Below are 19,076 nucleotides of genomic sequence, written 5' to 3' on the forward strand. Positions count from 1 at the left end.
CCCGGGAGGCGGAGCTTGCAGTGAGCTGAGATCCGGCCACTGCGCTCCAGTCCGGGCGACAGAGCGAGACTCCGCCTCAAAAAAAAAAAAAAAATTAAGTCTTCATCTTTAAAAGACAGCCAATCCTCATTATAGTCATGTGGTGCTGGATAATGATGTTTCCATCAATGATGGATGGCACGTACAATGGTTGTCATCTAGTAAGCTAAGGTTAATTTATTATTGAAGAAAACAATTTTTAAATGAATTTAGTGTAGCCTAAGTGTACAGTGTTTACAAAGTATACAGTAGTGTATAGTCCACTCACTCACGGACCTCCCCAGAACAACTTCCAGTCCTGCATGCTCCCTCCCTTCATGGTAAGTGGCCTGTACAGGTGTACTTTTTTTTTTTTATCTTTCATATTGCATTTTTACTGTACTTCTCTACATTTAGATATGCTTGGACACACAAATACTTACCACTGCATTACAACGACCTACAGTATTCAGTATATTAACATGCTGCACAGGCTTGTAGCTAGGAGCAACAAGCCATACCATATAGCCTAGATGTGTAGCCTAGGTTTATGTAAGTACACTCTGTGATGTTGGCACAATGATGAAATTGCCTACAGATACATTTCTCAGAACGTATCCCTAACATTCAGCGAAGCATGACCATTATCTGCAGATTGTAGATTCCATATTTGCAAATTCACCTACTTACAAAATCTATTTCTAACTCCAAAATCAATACTTGCAGTAGTTTCATGGTCATTTACCAGCATGTGTGTGCACAGAATGGCAAAAAATTGGACTTGACACACATGCATATTCCCGGCTAAGGTCAAACAAGGAGATGCTCTCCCTTCTTGTTTCAACTCTCACACTACAAACAAGTGTCCCTTCCATGATCCATCTAGTGCCATGTTTTATGTATTTTTGTACCTTATGTTAGTGCTTTCACTGTTGAAAATGGCCCCCTATGTAGTGCTGAAGTGCTATCTAGTGTTCCTAAGTGTAAGAAGGCTGTGATGAGCCTTACTGAGAAAGTACATGTGTTACATAAGCTTTGTTCAGGCATGAGTTAAAGTGCTGTTGGCTGTGAGCTCAATGTTAATAAATCAAGAATATATATTAAATAAGATGTTTTTAAATAGAAACACACATAAAAGAAAGTTATGTATGCTGACTGGTTGATGAAAATGTCATCATCAGAGGCTTACAGAAACATAACCCTGTATTTCCCCTAGCAGAAATAATCCAATATTCAAGAATTCAGTGTGTATAGTTACTTTATAGAGTTGTGAATAATGAAAATAAATTGCAATCTGAAATATATATTTTTTTGAGTTAGGGTCTCACTCTGTCACCCAGGCTGGAGTGCAGTGGCGCCATCTTAGATCACTGCAGCCTCAAACTCCTGGGCTCAAGTAATCCTCTGGCCTTGGCCTCCCAAACTGCTGGGATAACAGGCTCGCGGCGCCATCTTGGCTCACTGCAAGCCCCGCCTCCTGGCTTCACACCATTCTCCTGCCTCAGATTCCCGAGAAGCTGAGACTACAGGTGCCTGCCACAACGCCTGGCTAATTTTTTTGTATTTTTAGTAGAGACGGGGTTTCACCGTGTTAGCCAGGATGGTCTCAATCTCCTGACCTCATGATCCGCCCGTCTCGGCCTCCCAAAGTGCCGGGATTACAAGCGTGAGCCACCGTGCCCGGCCAGGTTTCATTTTTAACCTTGCTATCGGCTTACTCAGTACCACATTAAGCAGGCTAGATTCAACTAGTTAATTTGTTGCTTAAACCAAATAAGCAACCTCCTCTTCCCAGTACAGTTGGTGTTCTCAGCAATTGTGAATCCATCTGGTTGCACAGGGGCTGGACAAAGTTAGGGAGAGTCCCTCAGAGACACATGGAGCAGGCAACTGAGAGGCACAGCTGCATCTCCTGCCACCCTGGTGCGTCACAGCCATCTCTCCTCCTCCTTCCTGCCTCCCTCAAAACCTCAATGACAACTAAGGAAGGCACAGCTTACTCAATGCTGTTGATCCACTTAAGGCATGAAGAAATGATGTGAATCAAAGTTTCTTTTTCAGTAAATTATTTCATAAAATTAAACCAAAACTATGGCCTTTTAGTAGCTGGCCTCCCTCAGGGTCCCCTGCCACCTACCCAATCGTATCTTAACACACAGATACTTACATATCAGGGTTCAAACATACCAATGGAATCACATTAAAAAAAAAAAATTACAACTCAGGCAAGGCATTCCCAATTTTGACTCATGGTTAAATTATATTTTATGGTAAAGTCTCAACTTCTCTGAGTTTGAATAAAGCCTAAGAATGTTTTATAAAAGATTCATTTGTTTGCTAGTTATTACTGTACTAATACCTGCCATTTAGCAAATGTCTATTACGTGCCAAATCCTGTGCTAGGAGAACTAGGAACACAAACAAAGACAGTTGAGGCCAGGCTCCTGCAGGCATGATAATGACAAAATAGTCCCACTGCATTCCAGATGAAAATCTCAAGATGCACTCGCTAGAAAGCTTTAAGGGTCTTCTGTACTGAGGAAATCCCAGATTATGATTTATAATAACACATCAAATTAGCAAGGTGGCCAGAAATCCTTCCCTTTTGGTGGATTTGGTAAAAAAACTAAATAATTACCTTATAAAAGATAGCACCTTTTCCTAGTAGCTAGTTCCTAAATTGTGTCAACTATTCCTTCACAACACCTCCAAAATATGTCACTTTCTCACCTTTCCTTTTTTTTTTTTTTTTTTGAGACAGTCTTGCTGTCTGTCACCCAGGCTGGAATGCAGTGGCATAATCTCGGCTCACTGCAATCTCTGACTCCTGGGTTCAAGTGATTCTCCTCCCTCAGCCTCCCGAGTAGTTGGGACTACAGGCGCCTGCCACCACGCCTGGCTAATTTTTTTGTATTTTTAGTAGAGACAGGGGTTTTGCCATGCTGTTGCTAGGGTGGTCTTGAACTCCTGGGCTCCAGTGATCTGCCCTCCTTGGCCTCCCAAAGTGCTGGGATTACAGGCATGAGCTACCGTGCCTGGCCTCTCATCTTTCCTAATCTAAGTTAAATTACCTTCCTCATCTGTCTTTCATCATTACAATAGAAATTTCAAAAGCCAAAGGAATTCTAACATGATACAGGCATTATAACACTTAAACATCCTTAGGATTTATATGGCTTAGAATCTTAAAAGGGAAAGCAGACAGCAGTAGTAACAGCAGAAACTGAATGAGAAAAATTAATAACGTGATTAGGCTGTTTAACTTCTTAAAAATCTCTAAAGCACACTGTAAGGAGCAAGCAGAGTGGCCACTCAATCTCTCTTATTTGACTGAGACTTCTCCAAGGGCCGATTTTTTTAAGAGCTCTGGTAGTTTGGGTCAGGCATTTTTGAGCAATACAATGCAATGAACTGCAGACTTCTGATTATCCAGAGTCTACAGACTTGATCTATATTAAGCTTCACAATCTCCCCACCTCTGTTCTCCTATCTTATCCCCCATCTGAAGTGCCCTCTCCCCTCTTTTCCAAACTCCTTACAATTCAGATACAACTACTAGAAACTTGAGTACCACAAATGATAACAAAGGACATAAAACAAGGACATGCACGTCACTTTTGTTGCTCAGGCACTCAGATCACACCAAAAAGCGTGCTCTTGCGTGCTAACAAAACCAGATCAACAAACATGGCATTCAACGTAATTCACCTCCACATCAAATATTTTAAACATCAATCAGAATATTTATACCCACATAATCCTGTAAAAAAAACTACTGGGATGAGGGAATCTTGTGAATAATATGTTAAGTCCAATTCCACTTTACTTCATTTTCTTTTCTTTTTTTTTTTTGAGATGTAGTCTCGCCCTGTTGCCAGGCTGGAGTGCTGTGGCGTGATCTCGTCTCACTGAAACCTCTGACTCCCTAGTTCAAGCGATTCTTCTGCCTCAGGATTCCTGGTTCAAGTGATTCTCCTGCCTCAGCCTCCCATGTAGGGGGGATTACAGACACGCACTACCAAGCCCAGAAAATTTTTGTATTTTTAGTGGAAATGGGGTTTAACCATGTTGGCCAGGACGGTCTCGATCTCCTGATCCCGTATTCCCACCCACCTCGGCCTCCCAAAGTGCTGGAATTACAGGCGTGAGCCACCGTGCCCGGCCCTTTATTTTCATTTTAAACACAAAAGAAAAGGAGCAATACTTCTTCTCCAATTACCTGTTGTGTAAGACTGCTGAATGGCCAAATCTGTTGATATCATGGTGGAGATCAGGTCTGGGAAGCACTGACCAGCGGTCACAGGCTAGGAGAAAGAAAAATATATTTTAAAAGGGACTACCATTTCTAATCAATAGGACCTGCCATTTTCTTTGGGAAGAATACTACAACAAAGAGAACCTCGTAAAACATGCCTCTCAATTTTCTCAGTTACAACATCATTTCTGGGTTAAAATGCAGCAGCAGCAGAGCAACAAGCCATGGAAGAAAGGCGGGATCATACCGTAATTCTAACTAGCAAATGCACCCAAAACCTATGACATCTGGATCACTCACCCGACTGCCTATCAGTTTGATCCACTAGAATGTTGTTGCTGCTTATTTTTTATTTATTTATTTATTTAGACAGAGTCTTGCTCTGTTGCCCAGGCTGGAGTGCAGTGGTGTGATCTCGGCTCACTGCAAGCTCCACCTACCAGGTTCACGCCATTCTCCTGCCTCAGCCTCCCAAATAGCTGGGACTACAGGTGCCTGCCACCATGCCTGGCTAATTTTTTGTATTTTTAGTAGAGACAGGGTTTCACTGTGTTAGCCAGGATGGTCTCAATCTCCCGACCTCGTGATCTGCCCGCCTTGGCCTCCCAAAATGCTGGGATTACAGATGTGAGCCACCATGCCCGGCCAAGAATGTTTTTTAAAGCAAGCAAACTTTACATTCTACAAAGCTTGTATCAGCAAAACATATGGGTTTCATAATTATTTTCCACTCTTTTCTATATTGATTTGCCCAAATTTAGTAAATAAAATGGAAAAATACAGGTGGAAAATGAAATTTCAAAAAATTTAAATGTTACCTAATTTTTAATAGCCCTTTCCTAGATGCCCTAGATTGATTAATTTTCCTCTGTTGTAACCCATACTAGCAACATCTCTCTGGATCTAATACCAACTGGTGCTGCTATACCATGCCAACCTCACACTCAGTGTCTCACTCTCTGAGCACTAAATATGTGCCGGTCTTTTCTATCTCTGTGTCTCTGCAAAGTGGGTTTCCTCTTGACTGGAAGGTGCTGCCTAACTTCACCTACTTGACACCTACTGTCCCCAAGGATCCAGAGGGGATGGCCCCTCCTCAAGAAAGTGTTCCCTGTTTATCATCACTCTTACCTTCCATGACTTAAGCGGTACTCAGAGGTGCTCTCATACATTCTTTTCAGCCAGAAACACCCTGAAGTGCAATTCTATTGTCTGCTCATTTCTCTACCTCTTCCACTTTGAGGCTAAGAGCTTTAAGTTATTCATCTGATCTTCTCAACGTACAAACTGAGTGGCTGGCACACAAATGTCTGTTAAAAACGAATGTCTAACTTGGAATAGTCAAAATCATAGAGACAAACTGTAGAATAGTGGTTGCCAGGCATTGTGGGGAGGAAGAAATGGGACATTATTGTTTAATGGGTATATAGAGCTTCAGTTTTACAAGATGAAGAAATTTCTGAAGATGGACAGCAGTGATGGATTTATAAAATTATGAATCTGTTTAATATCACTAAACTAGACATTTAAATATAGTTAGGATGGTAAATTTTATGTGTATTTTACCACAAGCAAAAAAATAATGATTTGTTTAAAATGAACATCTGATGATTTTTATGAAAGAAATCATCCAGTATGCATTTGCTTTGCATGAACAAATACTGCCCTCTTCCGGTCTAGTATATTACTACACCAAGACCATGCGAGAAACCAGTTTTCTAGGGAATGAGATAAAGCTAGTAAGTGAACCAATTTTAACACAATGCTGGTATTTGCAACTATGTAACACTACCAGGTAGGCATAACATTACAAAGGAGAGACTAGACACCTCAACTCAGCCTCAAAAATTAGCATTCAAGCAATTAACAGGAGTGATTTCAAAAAGAATTTAATGTAGAAATAATTTTTATCAGATATGTAACATTAGTCAAATGAATATAAAAAATACCATTTGGACCTCTTTCAAATGGCCTGACCCTTTTTTTTTTTTTTTTTTGTTGAGACAGAGTCTTGCTTTGTCGCCCAGGCTGGAGTGCAGTGGCCGGATCTCAGCTCACTGCAAGCTCCGCCTCCCGGGTTCACGCCATTCTCCTGCCTCAGCCTCCCGAGCAGCTGGGACTACAGGCGCCCGCCACCTCGCCCGGCTAGTTTTTTGTATTTTTTAGTCCTGACCATTTTTAACTGGCAATATTTTCAGTCTCCTTTTAAATGTTGCTTATAGACAAAAAGACGCCTGAAGCTAAAATGGTTTTGGGAAACTTACCAATGTCATAGGCCATGAAATCTGAAGAGAAGCATTTGGCACCATGGCTCATAGATGTGTCATTGTGTGTATTTCCTCCAAATACTAGCATGGTTCCACTCACTATTACAGCTGTGTGCAAGTAACGGAAAAATCGGCTGTCCTTAAGAATGGTCCTTTTGAGTTTATTTAGAAATAATAAATACAAGGTTAGTTTTTAAAGAATATTTATGTATCTGCTAATGCAAGCACAACCACTTTATTAACCTCAGACCCAAATGTACAAATCCTTCCAGATTTTTCCTTACATATAAGTAACTTTTTCAACAATAAATATATATAATTTTAAAGACCTGTAAGAATTTTGGTAAAATATATTAAGAAACTTAAAACTCTTCATACTAACTCTTCATACTCTGTAGCTATATAATTCTAGTTTCTGGGCAGAAATCATGTGAAATATTGACAGAAGCTTAATGCATAATGATTTCTTAATAACATAAAAACTAGAAAGAAACCAAAACTTTCACCTGCACAGTCTCAGCATACCCACAAAATGGAGTATTGCACAGCTACTCAAAATGATAATTTTTATGACAGAATATAAAACAGTATCCATAGCAGGGTATCAAATAGGTGAGGAAAAAGAAGAGAAACCATCGCTTTCCAATTACATTATTTCATAACCCAAATTTGCTTTACATTTGTTAAAAAAAACTCTAAGCATTTTCTAACCAACCTACTACAGAATTACAGAATAATGCAACAAAATAAATACTAGCTACTTTATTACCCTCTGTTTATTTCCCAATTTCTCTATATATAATGCTGAACAGAATTATCTGCCAGGCATAAAAACAAAAAGCACAATATTTTCTCAACAACTGCCTCTACAGAATTTACACCTTAAAGTGAAAGCTCAAGAAAAAGTACCCACCACATCTGGGTATCCACATGATATCGGTAGAGATCATCTGCAAGCCGGTACTTATTGGCACTGAAAGCCTTGTAGCCACCATGAACATACAGGGCTCTGGTCCTGTGGTCATAAACACTGCTATGGCCGTAACCCCCTTGCACAAGGGCACCCTGGGTGTGTAATATACTCCACGTGTTCTTATCTGGAAAGGAAAAACAGTTAAAGGCAAGCATGGCAGGCTCCTCTCTACTACTGAAAATGTCCAAAGTGCTTAGGGCATGAGAAGGGATTTTAGGAGACCTGATACACATACTTTTTTATCTTTATATTTTTAAAGAAAGTCACCTAAACTTGTAACAAAGCCATGTGGCCTAATTCCAGTCTGTTCTATGTTCTGATGTTCTAATATGCCATGTAAGAAAAGAATTAACTAAATTTAAAACACTCAGGGCCAGGTGAAGTGACTCACATGTATAATCCCAGCACTTTGGGAGGCTAAGGTGGGGGATCACTTGAAGCCTGCTGTGTTGGCCAGCCTGGGCAACACAGTAAGATCCCATCTCTACTAAAATTAAAAAATTAGCCAGGAGTGGTGGCACACACCTGTAGTCCCAGCTACTAGGGAGGCTAAGGTGGGAGGATCACTTGAGGACAGGGCATCAAGGCTGCAGTGAGCTATGATTGTGCCACTGCACTCCAGCCTGTGTGAGAGAGTGAGATCTTGTCTCAATACATAAAATAAAAAGATCAGATTCCACTCAAATGAACATTTAATTCCCTATAACCTTTGGTGACCAGTATACAGACATATTTTATAGGCCTAATTTTCACAAAATGTTAATTATACCTGGTATTCCCACTGCACAACAACAGATACAATGAAATTTAACCAAAGGAAATATTTTATATTAAGGGTAAATCATACTCTGCTAAACCAATCTCTAAAGGGCTAGGCAAATACTTTTTTTCTTCAATATTTGTTGTTTTGAACCATTTTCTTTTTATTTATTTTAAACACCCAAAGTACTTTGGGTCATCTTTGGCTCCTTACCAAATTGACAGTAAAAAACACAGACTACATAGGAGTATCAATAATCTGTATTTCACTGGTAATACATCAATGTTAACTATGTTGGGATTTTTTTGTTTGTTTGTTTGTTTGGAGACAGAGGCTCACTCTGTCCCTAAGGCTGGAGTGCAGTGCTGCAATCTTGGCTTACTGCAACCTCCACTTCCCGGGTTCAAGCGATTCTCCTGCCTCATCCTCCTGAGTAGCTGGGATTATAGGTGCCCACCACCATGCTGGGCTAATTTTTGTATTTTTAGTACAGACGAGGTTTCACCATGTTGGTGCCAGGCTGGTCTTGAACTCCTGACCTTAGGTGATCCGCCCGCCTCAGCCTCCCAAAGTGCTGGGATTACAGGCATGAGTCACCATGCCCGGGCCCAGTGTTAACTATGTTTCAAGATAAAGTACTGAATCAATATGAGGTTGAACCTTTCTAAACAGTCAAAATAATAAGCTTAGAGGTTTTGAATCTGATGTTCAAAAGGCATCTACTGGAAAAAATATACCTACCCAAATCATATTCCTGCACATTACTTATATATCCATAGAGAGGGCAGTGACCAAAGATGACCAGCATGACCACTCGGCCATTCTTCAGCGTAACAATGTGTGAGGAGTGCCCAACCACTGCATACTGCTCCTTTGCCTTAGGAGTCAACAATACCCATGACTCATTATGAATGTGAAAAACTCTCAACTCATTGGTCACATTCCCAGTTGAATCAATTTTTCCTCCATACATGTAAATTTTATCCTAGGAAAAAAATGCAAACAAAATTTTAAAAAACACTGAAAAGATTAAATCTGAGAACAGAGAAGAACAAAAGCTCAATATTACTTTCAGCTTAAAAAAGGTTAGTCAAGAAACTAAAAATATAACTACCCTATGATCCAACAATTTCAATATTGGGTATATATCCAAAAGAATGGAAATGAACATATCAAAGAGATATCTGCACTCCCATGTTAATTGCAGTACAATTCACAATAGCCAAAACATGGAATTAATGTAAGTGTCTATCAATGGATAAAGAAAATGTGGTGTATATATACACAATGGAGCATTATTCAGCCGTTAAAAAGAATGACATTCAGTCATTTTGTAGCAACATGGATTGAACTGGAGGTCATTATGTTAAGTAAAATAAGCCAAGCACAGAGAGACAAATATCACATTATTAATCATATGTGGGAGCTAAAAAAGTGGATCTCATGAAGATGGAGAATAGACTGGTGGTTACCAGAGGCTGGCAGGCTGGCGGGGGAGAATGAAGAAGGAAAAGAAGAATGTAAATGTATTTATTACCACCAAACTGTACACTTAAAAATGGTAAAGATGGTATCATTATATATGTATATTTTATCTCAATAAAAAATAAATTAAAAAAATTTTAAGGGTTAGAAAAGGGCACCTTTCAGTGAATTACTAGGAAAAGGACAAAAAAAAGGAAAAAGGGAAATAAAACTAATCATATTTTACATCTCTAATACTTTACCAGTTTTCTTGGACTTCCTCACATGAATCTTTTACAGTATAAAAGGATTTTGAAAAATAAAGTTGCCTCATCCTACCATCTATCTACAAAAATGAGGAAATGAAAATGTTTATTCAGCCACATTACAATGTAGCTATTCTAGGCTAAACTTGCTTATGAGAATAAAAGCTAATCTACACTTTTTAATCTACATCTTTTAACCATTTAGTGCCATAATTATAACACCCCATCACAGTTTGAAGCCATTAGAATCTCTTGAGTTAGAAAAGTTTCCGGCCGGGCGCGGTGGCTCAAGCCTATAATCCCAGCACTTTGGGAGGCCGAGACGGGCGGATCACGAGGTCAGGAGATTGAGACCATCCTGGCTAACACAGTGAAACCCCGTCTCTACTAAAAAATACAAAAAAAACTAGCTGGGCGAGGTGGCAGGCGCCTGTAGTCCCAGCTACTCGGGAGGCTGAGGCAGGAGAATGGCATGAACCCGGGAGGCGGAGCTTGCAGTGAGCTGAGATCCGGCCACTGCACTCCAGCCCGGACGACAGAGCAAGACTCCGTCTCAAAAAAAAAAAAAAAAAAAAAAAAAAAAAAGTTTCCATTTTAATTTCTACTTATAACTTAGGCAATTTTATAATGCCCCCAACAAAAAGTTTTCCCCAATTAAAAACCAACACTGAGGTAGCTTTTCAACTATGTAATACATGAAGTAACTGAGGAAAACTTAGTTTCTTGCTTAGCACAGAGCAGAGATACTTTACCTTGTATAATGCCAAAGAATGACCATATCTAACAACCACATTGTTCACAGAACGGTTTAGTGGAAGCCACTCCCTAGAAGCAAGGTCATACCTACAAAACAAACAGATCACATTTTCACCCAACTAATAAGACAGAACATCTCATACTATTTTATTTGTGATATAATCCACTTTGGAGATGCTTACTAAATCTACCATGGATATAGGGGGGCACTTGTCACCTTCACAAATAAACCTGACACCTGGGTCCACTGGACAAGTGATAACTTGGGAAAAGGAGCTGGACTATAAAATCCTGGGAAAAGAAAGGAATACAAACCTACTGGAAGGTTCTAGCACTTCCTGAAAACCCCTTCTATAAACAGTCTAAATCATTTAAAGGTTGTACTGTACTCAAGGGACTCAAAATTTTATTACAATAACTTTTATTTAATCATGAGAAACTAAAGATAGGTACCAAAAAAGGAATGATAAGTAAAAGAAAATTACTAATCTTTCCTTTTCTTTACATAATTGACTAAAAACACATTTTCAAAAGCCAGAACACCATTATAGCATTTCACTTGTACTATGAATATAAAGACCTTAAATACAAAAATGCCAAAAAGAAAATAATTTATAATCCTGCCATGCAATTTATACTTATTCATGCATTATTGAAGAATCACATTCAATATCTTAAAGTACTCACTTTTGAGTTTTTGCTTTTGAGGAAAACTCTACTGTTTTTATAAAAAGCATACATGTTCATTATAAAGAATGTAACCAATACAAAGAATAAAGAGCCAAAAGTTTTTTCAAAAGTTCCCACATTCCATGATCTAGAAATAAATATCATTAAGTAAACATCATTCCAGGCATCTTTCTATGCATGTAAGAGGATAATGTTAATAGTTAATTTTAATTATTTTCATAAAATAGAAAAAAATAAACCAAAAAGAAATAAATGATATTGCTATACCTTAAGTAAATGTTTCTTTTCTATAAAAGTTTACCTGGATATTCCAAGTACTTAAAACATTTTGAAAAACATTATCATATATAAGCACAAAGGTATAAGAAAGTTTGTCACAATAGCAAAAAAGGAATGCAAATAAATGTCCATCCACTGAAAATCAACAAATAAATGGTAATATACACAGATAGATAACATAAAGAATAAGTATACAGAATGAAAAATATACTCCAGCAACGTATGTCAACATAAATCTCAAAACAATGTTAAGCTAAAATAGCACACTGCAAAATATTGTTTCTATAAAGACTAAAAACAGAAAATTTATTAATTCTACTATACTTTCATATATATATAATGTATAACATATATATGAAAGTATGAACAACTGATACCAAAATCAGGATACAGGTTATCTCTGGGACTTTGGAGGGACATACAAGGGACTTCAACTGTGTTAGCAGTGTTTTATTTTCTAACCTGGTGGTGAACCCATTGGTGTTGATTTTCTCTAAGCCTTTCTTTTTATCTTAAATATTTTATACACGATCTGAAGCAAATATAACAAATGGTGACAACTATTAAATATGAATTGCATATAAATTGGCACCAACTATTATTTTATATATGTTTGGAATATTACACACTTAAAAATACATGAAAAATTATTTAGAGGTTGAATTTAAAGTTATATGCAATTTAAATTGCAATTTAAATTTAAACTTTGCAATTTAAAAGTTGAAAAATCTTAGCACTCACATTTCCTCTCATTTCTTCTTCCAATTTTTATTATAAAATTTTTACAATGTCCAGGTCCTTAACATTTGCACTACAATTGGTAAAAGTAATTCCATAGTTACTTAGTCCTGAATTTTAGCTGAATCAATCTCCTCATAGTCCCTTTACCACAACCTCTCTTTCTTGAGCTCTTCAATTCTCCTCTGGATTTCACTGTCAAGTGGGTTTTTGTTTTGTTTTGTTTTGTTTAAGTAGAGCTCATAGTACTATTTCCCTGAATTCACTCCTGTTTGAGAATATCCACCTTCCACGTTTACAGCTGAATGACACCTTGGCTGGGTATACTATTCTTGGACCATCCTTTTTTCCTTCAGAACCTTGCAGATGTTGCTCCCTTGAACACTGCTGGTATTGAAAATGTTGCTATGGAGAAGTCTGTGGCCAGCTTATTTCCCTCTTTTTTCATGGTTTGCTTTTCTGCCTGGAAGCCTGAAGAAGTGTGAATCATTCTCATTCTCTCTTCTTCTCTGCCTACCCGCAACCTCTATTTTTTTATGACATGATATTGTATTTTACTTCAAATAGAAATAAATCCATCCAGGAATATGTTTTTATTAAATGGACTGCATACCACTGCAAAGCTTCTGTGGAATTCTGGCTGTGAAAGGTGACTCCCGAGGACTCATATAGCTTCTGACTACACATATAGACCTTACGTTCAAGCCAGAGGCTTATTTCTGTAAGTTTAAAAGAAAGGAAAGAAACAGAGGAAGCACAGAAACAGGTCTCCACATTTCTATCAAAGGGCACAGAGAGTGCCCAATCTGTCTCTTAATGTATTTTGCTCCTCTTCTGTCAACAAGTCAGACCAAGAGCTTGTCAGAGACACTTAGGTGCTGGCAGGTCCCCAAAATCTGGCTAAGGTGAACTGCCAAAAGACACTTAAACAACATGCTAATCATCTCTCAACACAGAGAAAAAAAAATAAGACAAGAACAATAATACTGATGCAATAAAACATAAATTCCAAGTACCAGATAAATGCTCCTTCTGGGAACTGAATCCAAGATAACAAAGACAGATTCCAGGAATTCAGAAAAAGATGTCTTCCATAGAGTGACAGCACCTCCCTCGACCCCTCTAGGATGGCTGGCAAGCCAATGACCATCATGTACCACAGGGTACAGGTTTCAAACTCCATAATAGACTGGTAACCCAATCGGGCCACCTAAAGACCAAGGCAAAGGCTCTGTGGAGACTAGACATGACCCCAGCCAGCAGACGGCACAAAACTACCTGAGGCTTCCCAAGTAATAATTTGTCCTTTATCCCAAAAGTTCAATGACTTTATTTTTCTTGGATACACTCCAAGCACAAAAAGTTCAATAACTTGATCAAATCAGGTTTTGTCATTGAGAAACTATAGAATTTTTCTGAAACGCCTTGTGCTGTTTCAACCCATCTGTTACATGTGTTAGGTACTTTTCTTCAGTGACAGCAATTATAGTTCTATTTGATCACCTTCTGTCCTTCATGTGTTTTTGCTTTTCTGTTTTTTTCCCCAATGTATTACACAATTATCTCAACCTGTCAGTAATTAAATTTTCATTCTAATTTTTGCTGTATCTAATTTATTCGTATTTCTTTAGGCCTACAACCTCCCAATTCTTCTGTTACTATCATCTTCTTGTCTTCTAGCTTGTTTTTCTGAATTCAAATTCTCATTAAGTTGATCTGCAGCACGAAGCAGTTGGAAGGAATCTCCTTCTACTCCTTGAAGCTGCTTTTCTTCCATGATGGGTTCTTGTTAGATTTTACAGGCTGCAGTCTTTTTTCCTCTTTATTTTTTCATCACAGAATATTTGCACTAGCTACAATGCCACTTCTTTCATCTTGTTTGAGGTTAGACATAGCTCTCCAGACATTTTATTTGCAAAGTGTGGGTGATTTCTTAGTTCTGTTCCCACTGTATCTAAGACAAGTTTATCGAATTTCCATCCTTTCCATAGCTTTAGTGTGAGGGCTGGTATTTTATGTTCTATCTACTCTTCTGAAGTCTAAGGACATGTTGGGGCTCAGATGAGAGGGTGTGCAGCCGGTTAGAATAAAATATCCAGACTCTCCTCTCCTCTGAGATTTTGTTTGTAGTCTACCACAGTGCTCAGATCATATTCTAATTTAAATGGAAGCCCTGAGTTCTGGGTAGGGAATCAGCCACTTGGTCAATTTCTCCCCTTTTCACCTGATGCTCCCCAGCAACTATGTCTCCTACTCTTTAGTTACAGTCAAAAACAGTAATGCTCACTCAGTTTGCTCCCTTCTAGATTTTGGGCTATCACTGAGAATTATCAGAATCTCCCCCAGTGTTGTTTCCGTGGGGTATGTAAGAGGTCAGGTCACACTTGGTGTTCCATGAGTCTGCTTTCACATTTATTGGACTCGGTGATGTTATTTTGCTTATTTGGTGGACCGCTGATCGATTTATTATTATTTTTTTAAACTTAAGAAAAAAAACAAAAACTCTCTTCTGCTCCAGAGAAAGAAATTTGGTAATAAAGTTTCAACTGCCAATCTTAATCCAGGGGACCAAGACCACTTATTTCACAAGAGGACCATTGGGTAACAAAAGGGGAACTGCTTTTTAATGCAACTAAAAAGTTTTGCATTAACAGGAATGTGAGGAAAATGGACAGTAAGAGCAATTCCTAAAATACTTTCATGTAGGAGTATAAATGACTATAAAATCTGTAATCTGGCCGGACACAGTGGCTTACGACGGTAATCCCAGCACTTTGGGAGGCCGAGGCAGGCGGATCACGAGGTTAGGAGATTGAGACCATCCTGGCTAACATGATGAAACACCAACTCTACTAAAAATACAAAAAATTAGCCAGGCGTGGTGGCAGGCGCCTGTAGTCCGAGCTACTCAGGAGGCTGAGGCAGGAGAATGGTGTGAACCCAGGAGGCAGAGCTTGCAGTGAGCCAAGATTGTGCCACCATGCTCCAGCCTGGGCGACAGACCAAGAATCCGTCTCAAAAAAAAAAAAAAAAAAAAAAAAATCTGTTATCTAAGTTCCAGAAACACTACTTCTAAAATGAATCACTAAATTAACTTTTCATGAAAGTTCATTATTTAGAACTATGCTAATATTTACATGAAACCAATAAAGCTGTAGAAAATCATGTTTTGATCAAGTAGAAAAAAAAATTTATGATCCAAAAAACAATGTGGCTCATGAAGTATGTCAGTCAAAAAAAGGTAATAGGTGATATTAATATTTCCAGGAATAGATGTTTGTGAAGGAAATAAATCATTTACTCTCCCGTTTATTTGATAAATACTTATCTGAGTACCTTCTATGAGCTAAGCTCTGAGTGCAGTGAGTAAACAAGGTCCCTAACCTTGAAGAACTTCACAAAGCCAGACAATGAGGAAGTACAACAGCGTGCACTGACATAACTAAAAATCACGAACAATGCCATAAAGAAAATGAGGACTATAAAAAAGAACAACAGGGAGAAATGTCTGAACTGGATGGTCAGAGATGATCTCTCTGTGGGAAAACCATACTGAGATCTAAAGGGTGAGAAGACACCAGCCCTGAGGCGCAATAGCAGGAACAGTCTAGACTAAGGGAATGGCAAACGCACAGGCTCTTAAGGTAATGATGTACACTGTATGTTTCGGGTAAGAAAGCAGGCTGGTGGAGCAGGAGTGCTGTGAATGATGGCAGGATAGGAAAAGACTGAGTCTGGGAAGGTAAACAGTGGTCACATCATGCAGGGCCTTAAGTCCAAAGGCAAGACACTGATGGGTTTTAAGAAGGTAGTAAATGATACTATTTATGTTGTTAAATGGCACCCCAGTTCATGTTTAGCAATTTGATTAATAGGAATAAATGGAAATGAACAGATCTGATAGAAATCTACTGCTGAAGACTAAGTAAGAGATAATAACAGGCTGTACATAAAGATAAAAGAATAAATATGACATGTATTTGGTGACAGAGTTGAGGGGGCTTAATATGAAATTATGGTATGAGAAGCAGAACATATGGAAATATCTAAAGACTCCCAGATTTCCTGCATCAAGAGAGAGGGAGGATGCTAGGGTAAAATCACATAATGGTAAATATGTGCCTTTCATAACATCTAGTATAACAGCAGAAGGCATAATCACTTTCATGCCTTTAATTTCACCTTCTCTTCTCATGGTGGCAGCACTAGAGGTGATCAGATTTGGGATAGATTCTAAAGGTAGAGCTAACAAGATTTGACCTATCGTGTCAGACAGACACTGGGGTAGTCCTCATGATCTCCACCTCCTGGTATTCATACCCATGTATAATCCCCTCCCCTAGGAGGCAAACAGGATCTATGACTTGCTTTTAACCAACAGAATATGGCAAAGATGATAGGATATCATTTCTGTGACATCCATCCTGCTAGCGGACTCAAGTCTAGAGACTCTCCTTGCAGCCTGATGAAGTAAGCAGCTATACTGGTGAAGCCCAGCTGACAAGAAACTAGGTGGCCTCTAGGAACTGAGGTAAGCTCTAGGAGCTGAAGGCAGCCTCCGTAAACTGAGGACAGCCTCAAGTCAATAGCCAGCAGAAAGCTGGGACCCTCAGTTTTATAACCACAAGGAAACTGACTCTGCCAGCAACCTGAGCCAGCTTGGAAATGAATTCTTCCTCACTCAGGCCTCTAGATGAGAATGCAGGCCAGCTGACAACTTGACTACAGAGGACTCCTAACCATCCAAAATGGTGATAATAAATGCAAATTGTTTTAAGCTGCTAAGTTTGTTGTAATTTGTTATGTAGCAAGAGATAACTAATAAATACACTAATATGGGGTGTGAAGAAACAAGAAGTCGCAGATGACCCAAGATTTCTGCCTTAAGTAAATAGAAGGATGGAGTGGCCATTAACTGAGATAGGGACATCTGGGGGAAGAGCAGCCTTGAGAAAAAGATGAGTGTGGGACATGCTGAGCATAAGATGCCTAGTACACAGACAGAAGGTTGAGATGTCAATTAAAGAGCTGGAGATAGGAGCTCAGATAAAAAGTCTAGGCTGCAAATACAAATTTGGGAGTCACCAAGTATAAAAGGCCAAGATATTACATGAGGTCACCAAAAGAGTGAATAAACAGACAGCAATGGACCAAGGGTTAAGCCCTGATCTGACATCATTCAGAAGTCAGTCAGTTGAAGAGAAACCAGCTAAAGAGGCTGAGAAGGAATACGGAATTAAAAAAATTATCAAGGGGATGTGGCATCCTGGAAGTCAACTAAAGAAAGTGTTTAAAAGAGGAGGGAAGGATTAACTACATCAAATGTTGGTGCCAGATCAAGTAAGATGAGAACAAACAATGGGAAATAAAAAATTCAGCTCCTAAGTCACACTAGCCATCTTTCAGGTGTGAAATAACTACATGTGGCCAGTGACACGACAGGGTAATACAGAACTTTTGCATCATGCCCGAAACTTCTATGAGACAGCACTGATCTACAGAAGACGATAAAGGGGCACAGATGTAGGTGAAGGGGAAATGTGGTGGCAGGAGTTTGTGGAAATAGTTTTCTGACCTTTATCTTTCAAAAGAGAAGCAGGAAGCAAGGCCATTAACTGAGAATGAAAACAGAAGAAAAGGTGGTAGGAATTTGAAAATGAAAAGAAGATATTAGAGTTAAGAAGGAGAACAGGAGAGGGAGAGAGAAAGAATCAATGAACTATGGACCCATGTGGAGATCAAAGACTATTAGGGTATTAGAGAGAAAGATGTGAAAAGATTGCAAAGTGTCTCAGGTAAGATCTCCTGCAAGCAGAGCTGCAGATGGGGATTCCTGTACAAGTGATTTACTGAGGGAATGCTCTCTTGACAAACATCAGGAAGTGAGATAAGCAAGGCAGTAGGAAGAAGGAGACGATAAGCAAAAAGGTGGTCTCAGCTGAAGTATAGCTTTTGCCTGATCCCAAGGGGAGCCCTGGAACATGAATTTTCCCATGTAGAAGCAGGGTCAGACTCACGTACCTCCATCCAGCCAGTCAGTGGCTGGGGGCCAGGGTGACCATCCCATTTCATCCAGTACTGAGGGGTTTCTTGGGACACAAGACTCAGTGCTAAAACTGGGAGAGTTCCAGTTAAACTGGTTAGTCACTATACTAGGGGCTATCCTGGTGGTAGAGTATTCTAGGTGTTCCTGGGTAAGACAGCTCCAATCTGCTGAGAGAATTCTTCAGATAAAGGGTCAGCTATGAACTGACAACAGCCAAATTGCACCGCATCAGGTAACTGTGTGCACCAGCCAGGTAAAAATAAAGAGATTTAGGCAAGGCACCAACAGTGTCCACCACAGAAGGGGGGTAGAATGTGGAACGTTTAGAATGAGATTATAGAGGGGCTGCAGTTATTGATAATGACACAGTCTAGGAGGTGCCCACACAAATGACTTGCTGAGGTAGAGTCTGGAAAGACAGCATGAGCCCCTGAACAACTCTGGGGCTTCCTCTGGGTTGTCCAGCCAAGAAAGAATAGAGACTGACAGCTCTCTTTCCCCCAGAGGGAAGGAGGATGTGTAAGAAAAGCTCTGTAGAGATCCAATTTTCTATGAGATCTCTGG

The 19,076-nt window shown here is 39.2% G+C and overlaps 1 protein-coding gene across 1 annotated transcript in view; it reads right to left on the reverse strand.

Moving 5' to 3' along the window:
• Positions 1 to 19,076, reverse strand: part of ATRN (attractin) — a 124,415-nt gene that overhangs the window by 90,022 nt on the left and 15,317 nt on the right. The window contains exons 7-11 of the mRNA XM_011943310.1: positions 10,756 to 10,846; positions 9,015 to 9,258; positions 7,454 to 7,637; positions 6,538 to 6,692; positions 4,238 to 4,322 (exon numbers count right to left, since the gene is read on the reverse strand). Coding sequence (XP_011798700.1) covers positions 4,238 to 4,322; positions 6,538 to 6,692; positions 7,454 to 7,637; positions 9,015 to 9,258; positions 10,756 to 10,846 — 759 coding nt within the window. The remainder of the gene's footprint in view (positions 1 to 4,237; positions 4,323 to 6,537; positions 6,693 to 7,453; positions 7,638 to 9,014; positions 9,259 to 10,755; positions 10,847 to 19,076) is intronic.

The sequence above is a fragment of the Colobus angolensis genome, unplaced genomic scaffold (assembly GCF_000951035.1).
Source record: "Colobus angolensis palliatus isolate OR3802 unplaced genomic scaffold, Cang.pa_1.0 Scaffold219, whole genome shotgun sequence".
Classification (NCBI taxonomy): domain Eukaryota; kingdom Metazoa; phylum Chordata; class Mammalia; order Primates; family Cercopithecidae; genus Colobus; species Colobus angolensis.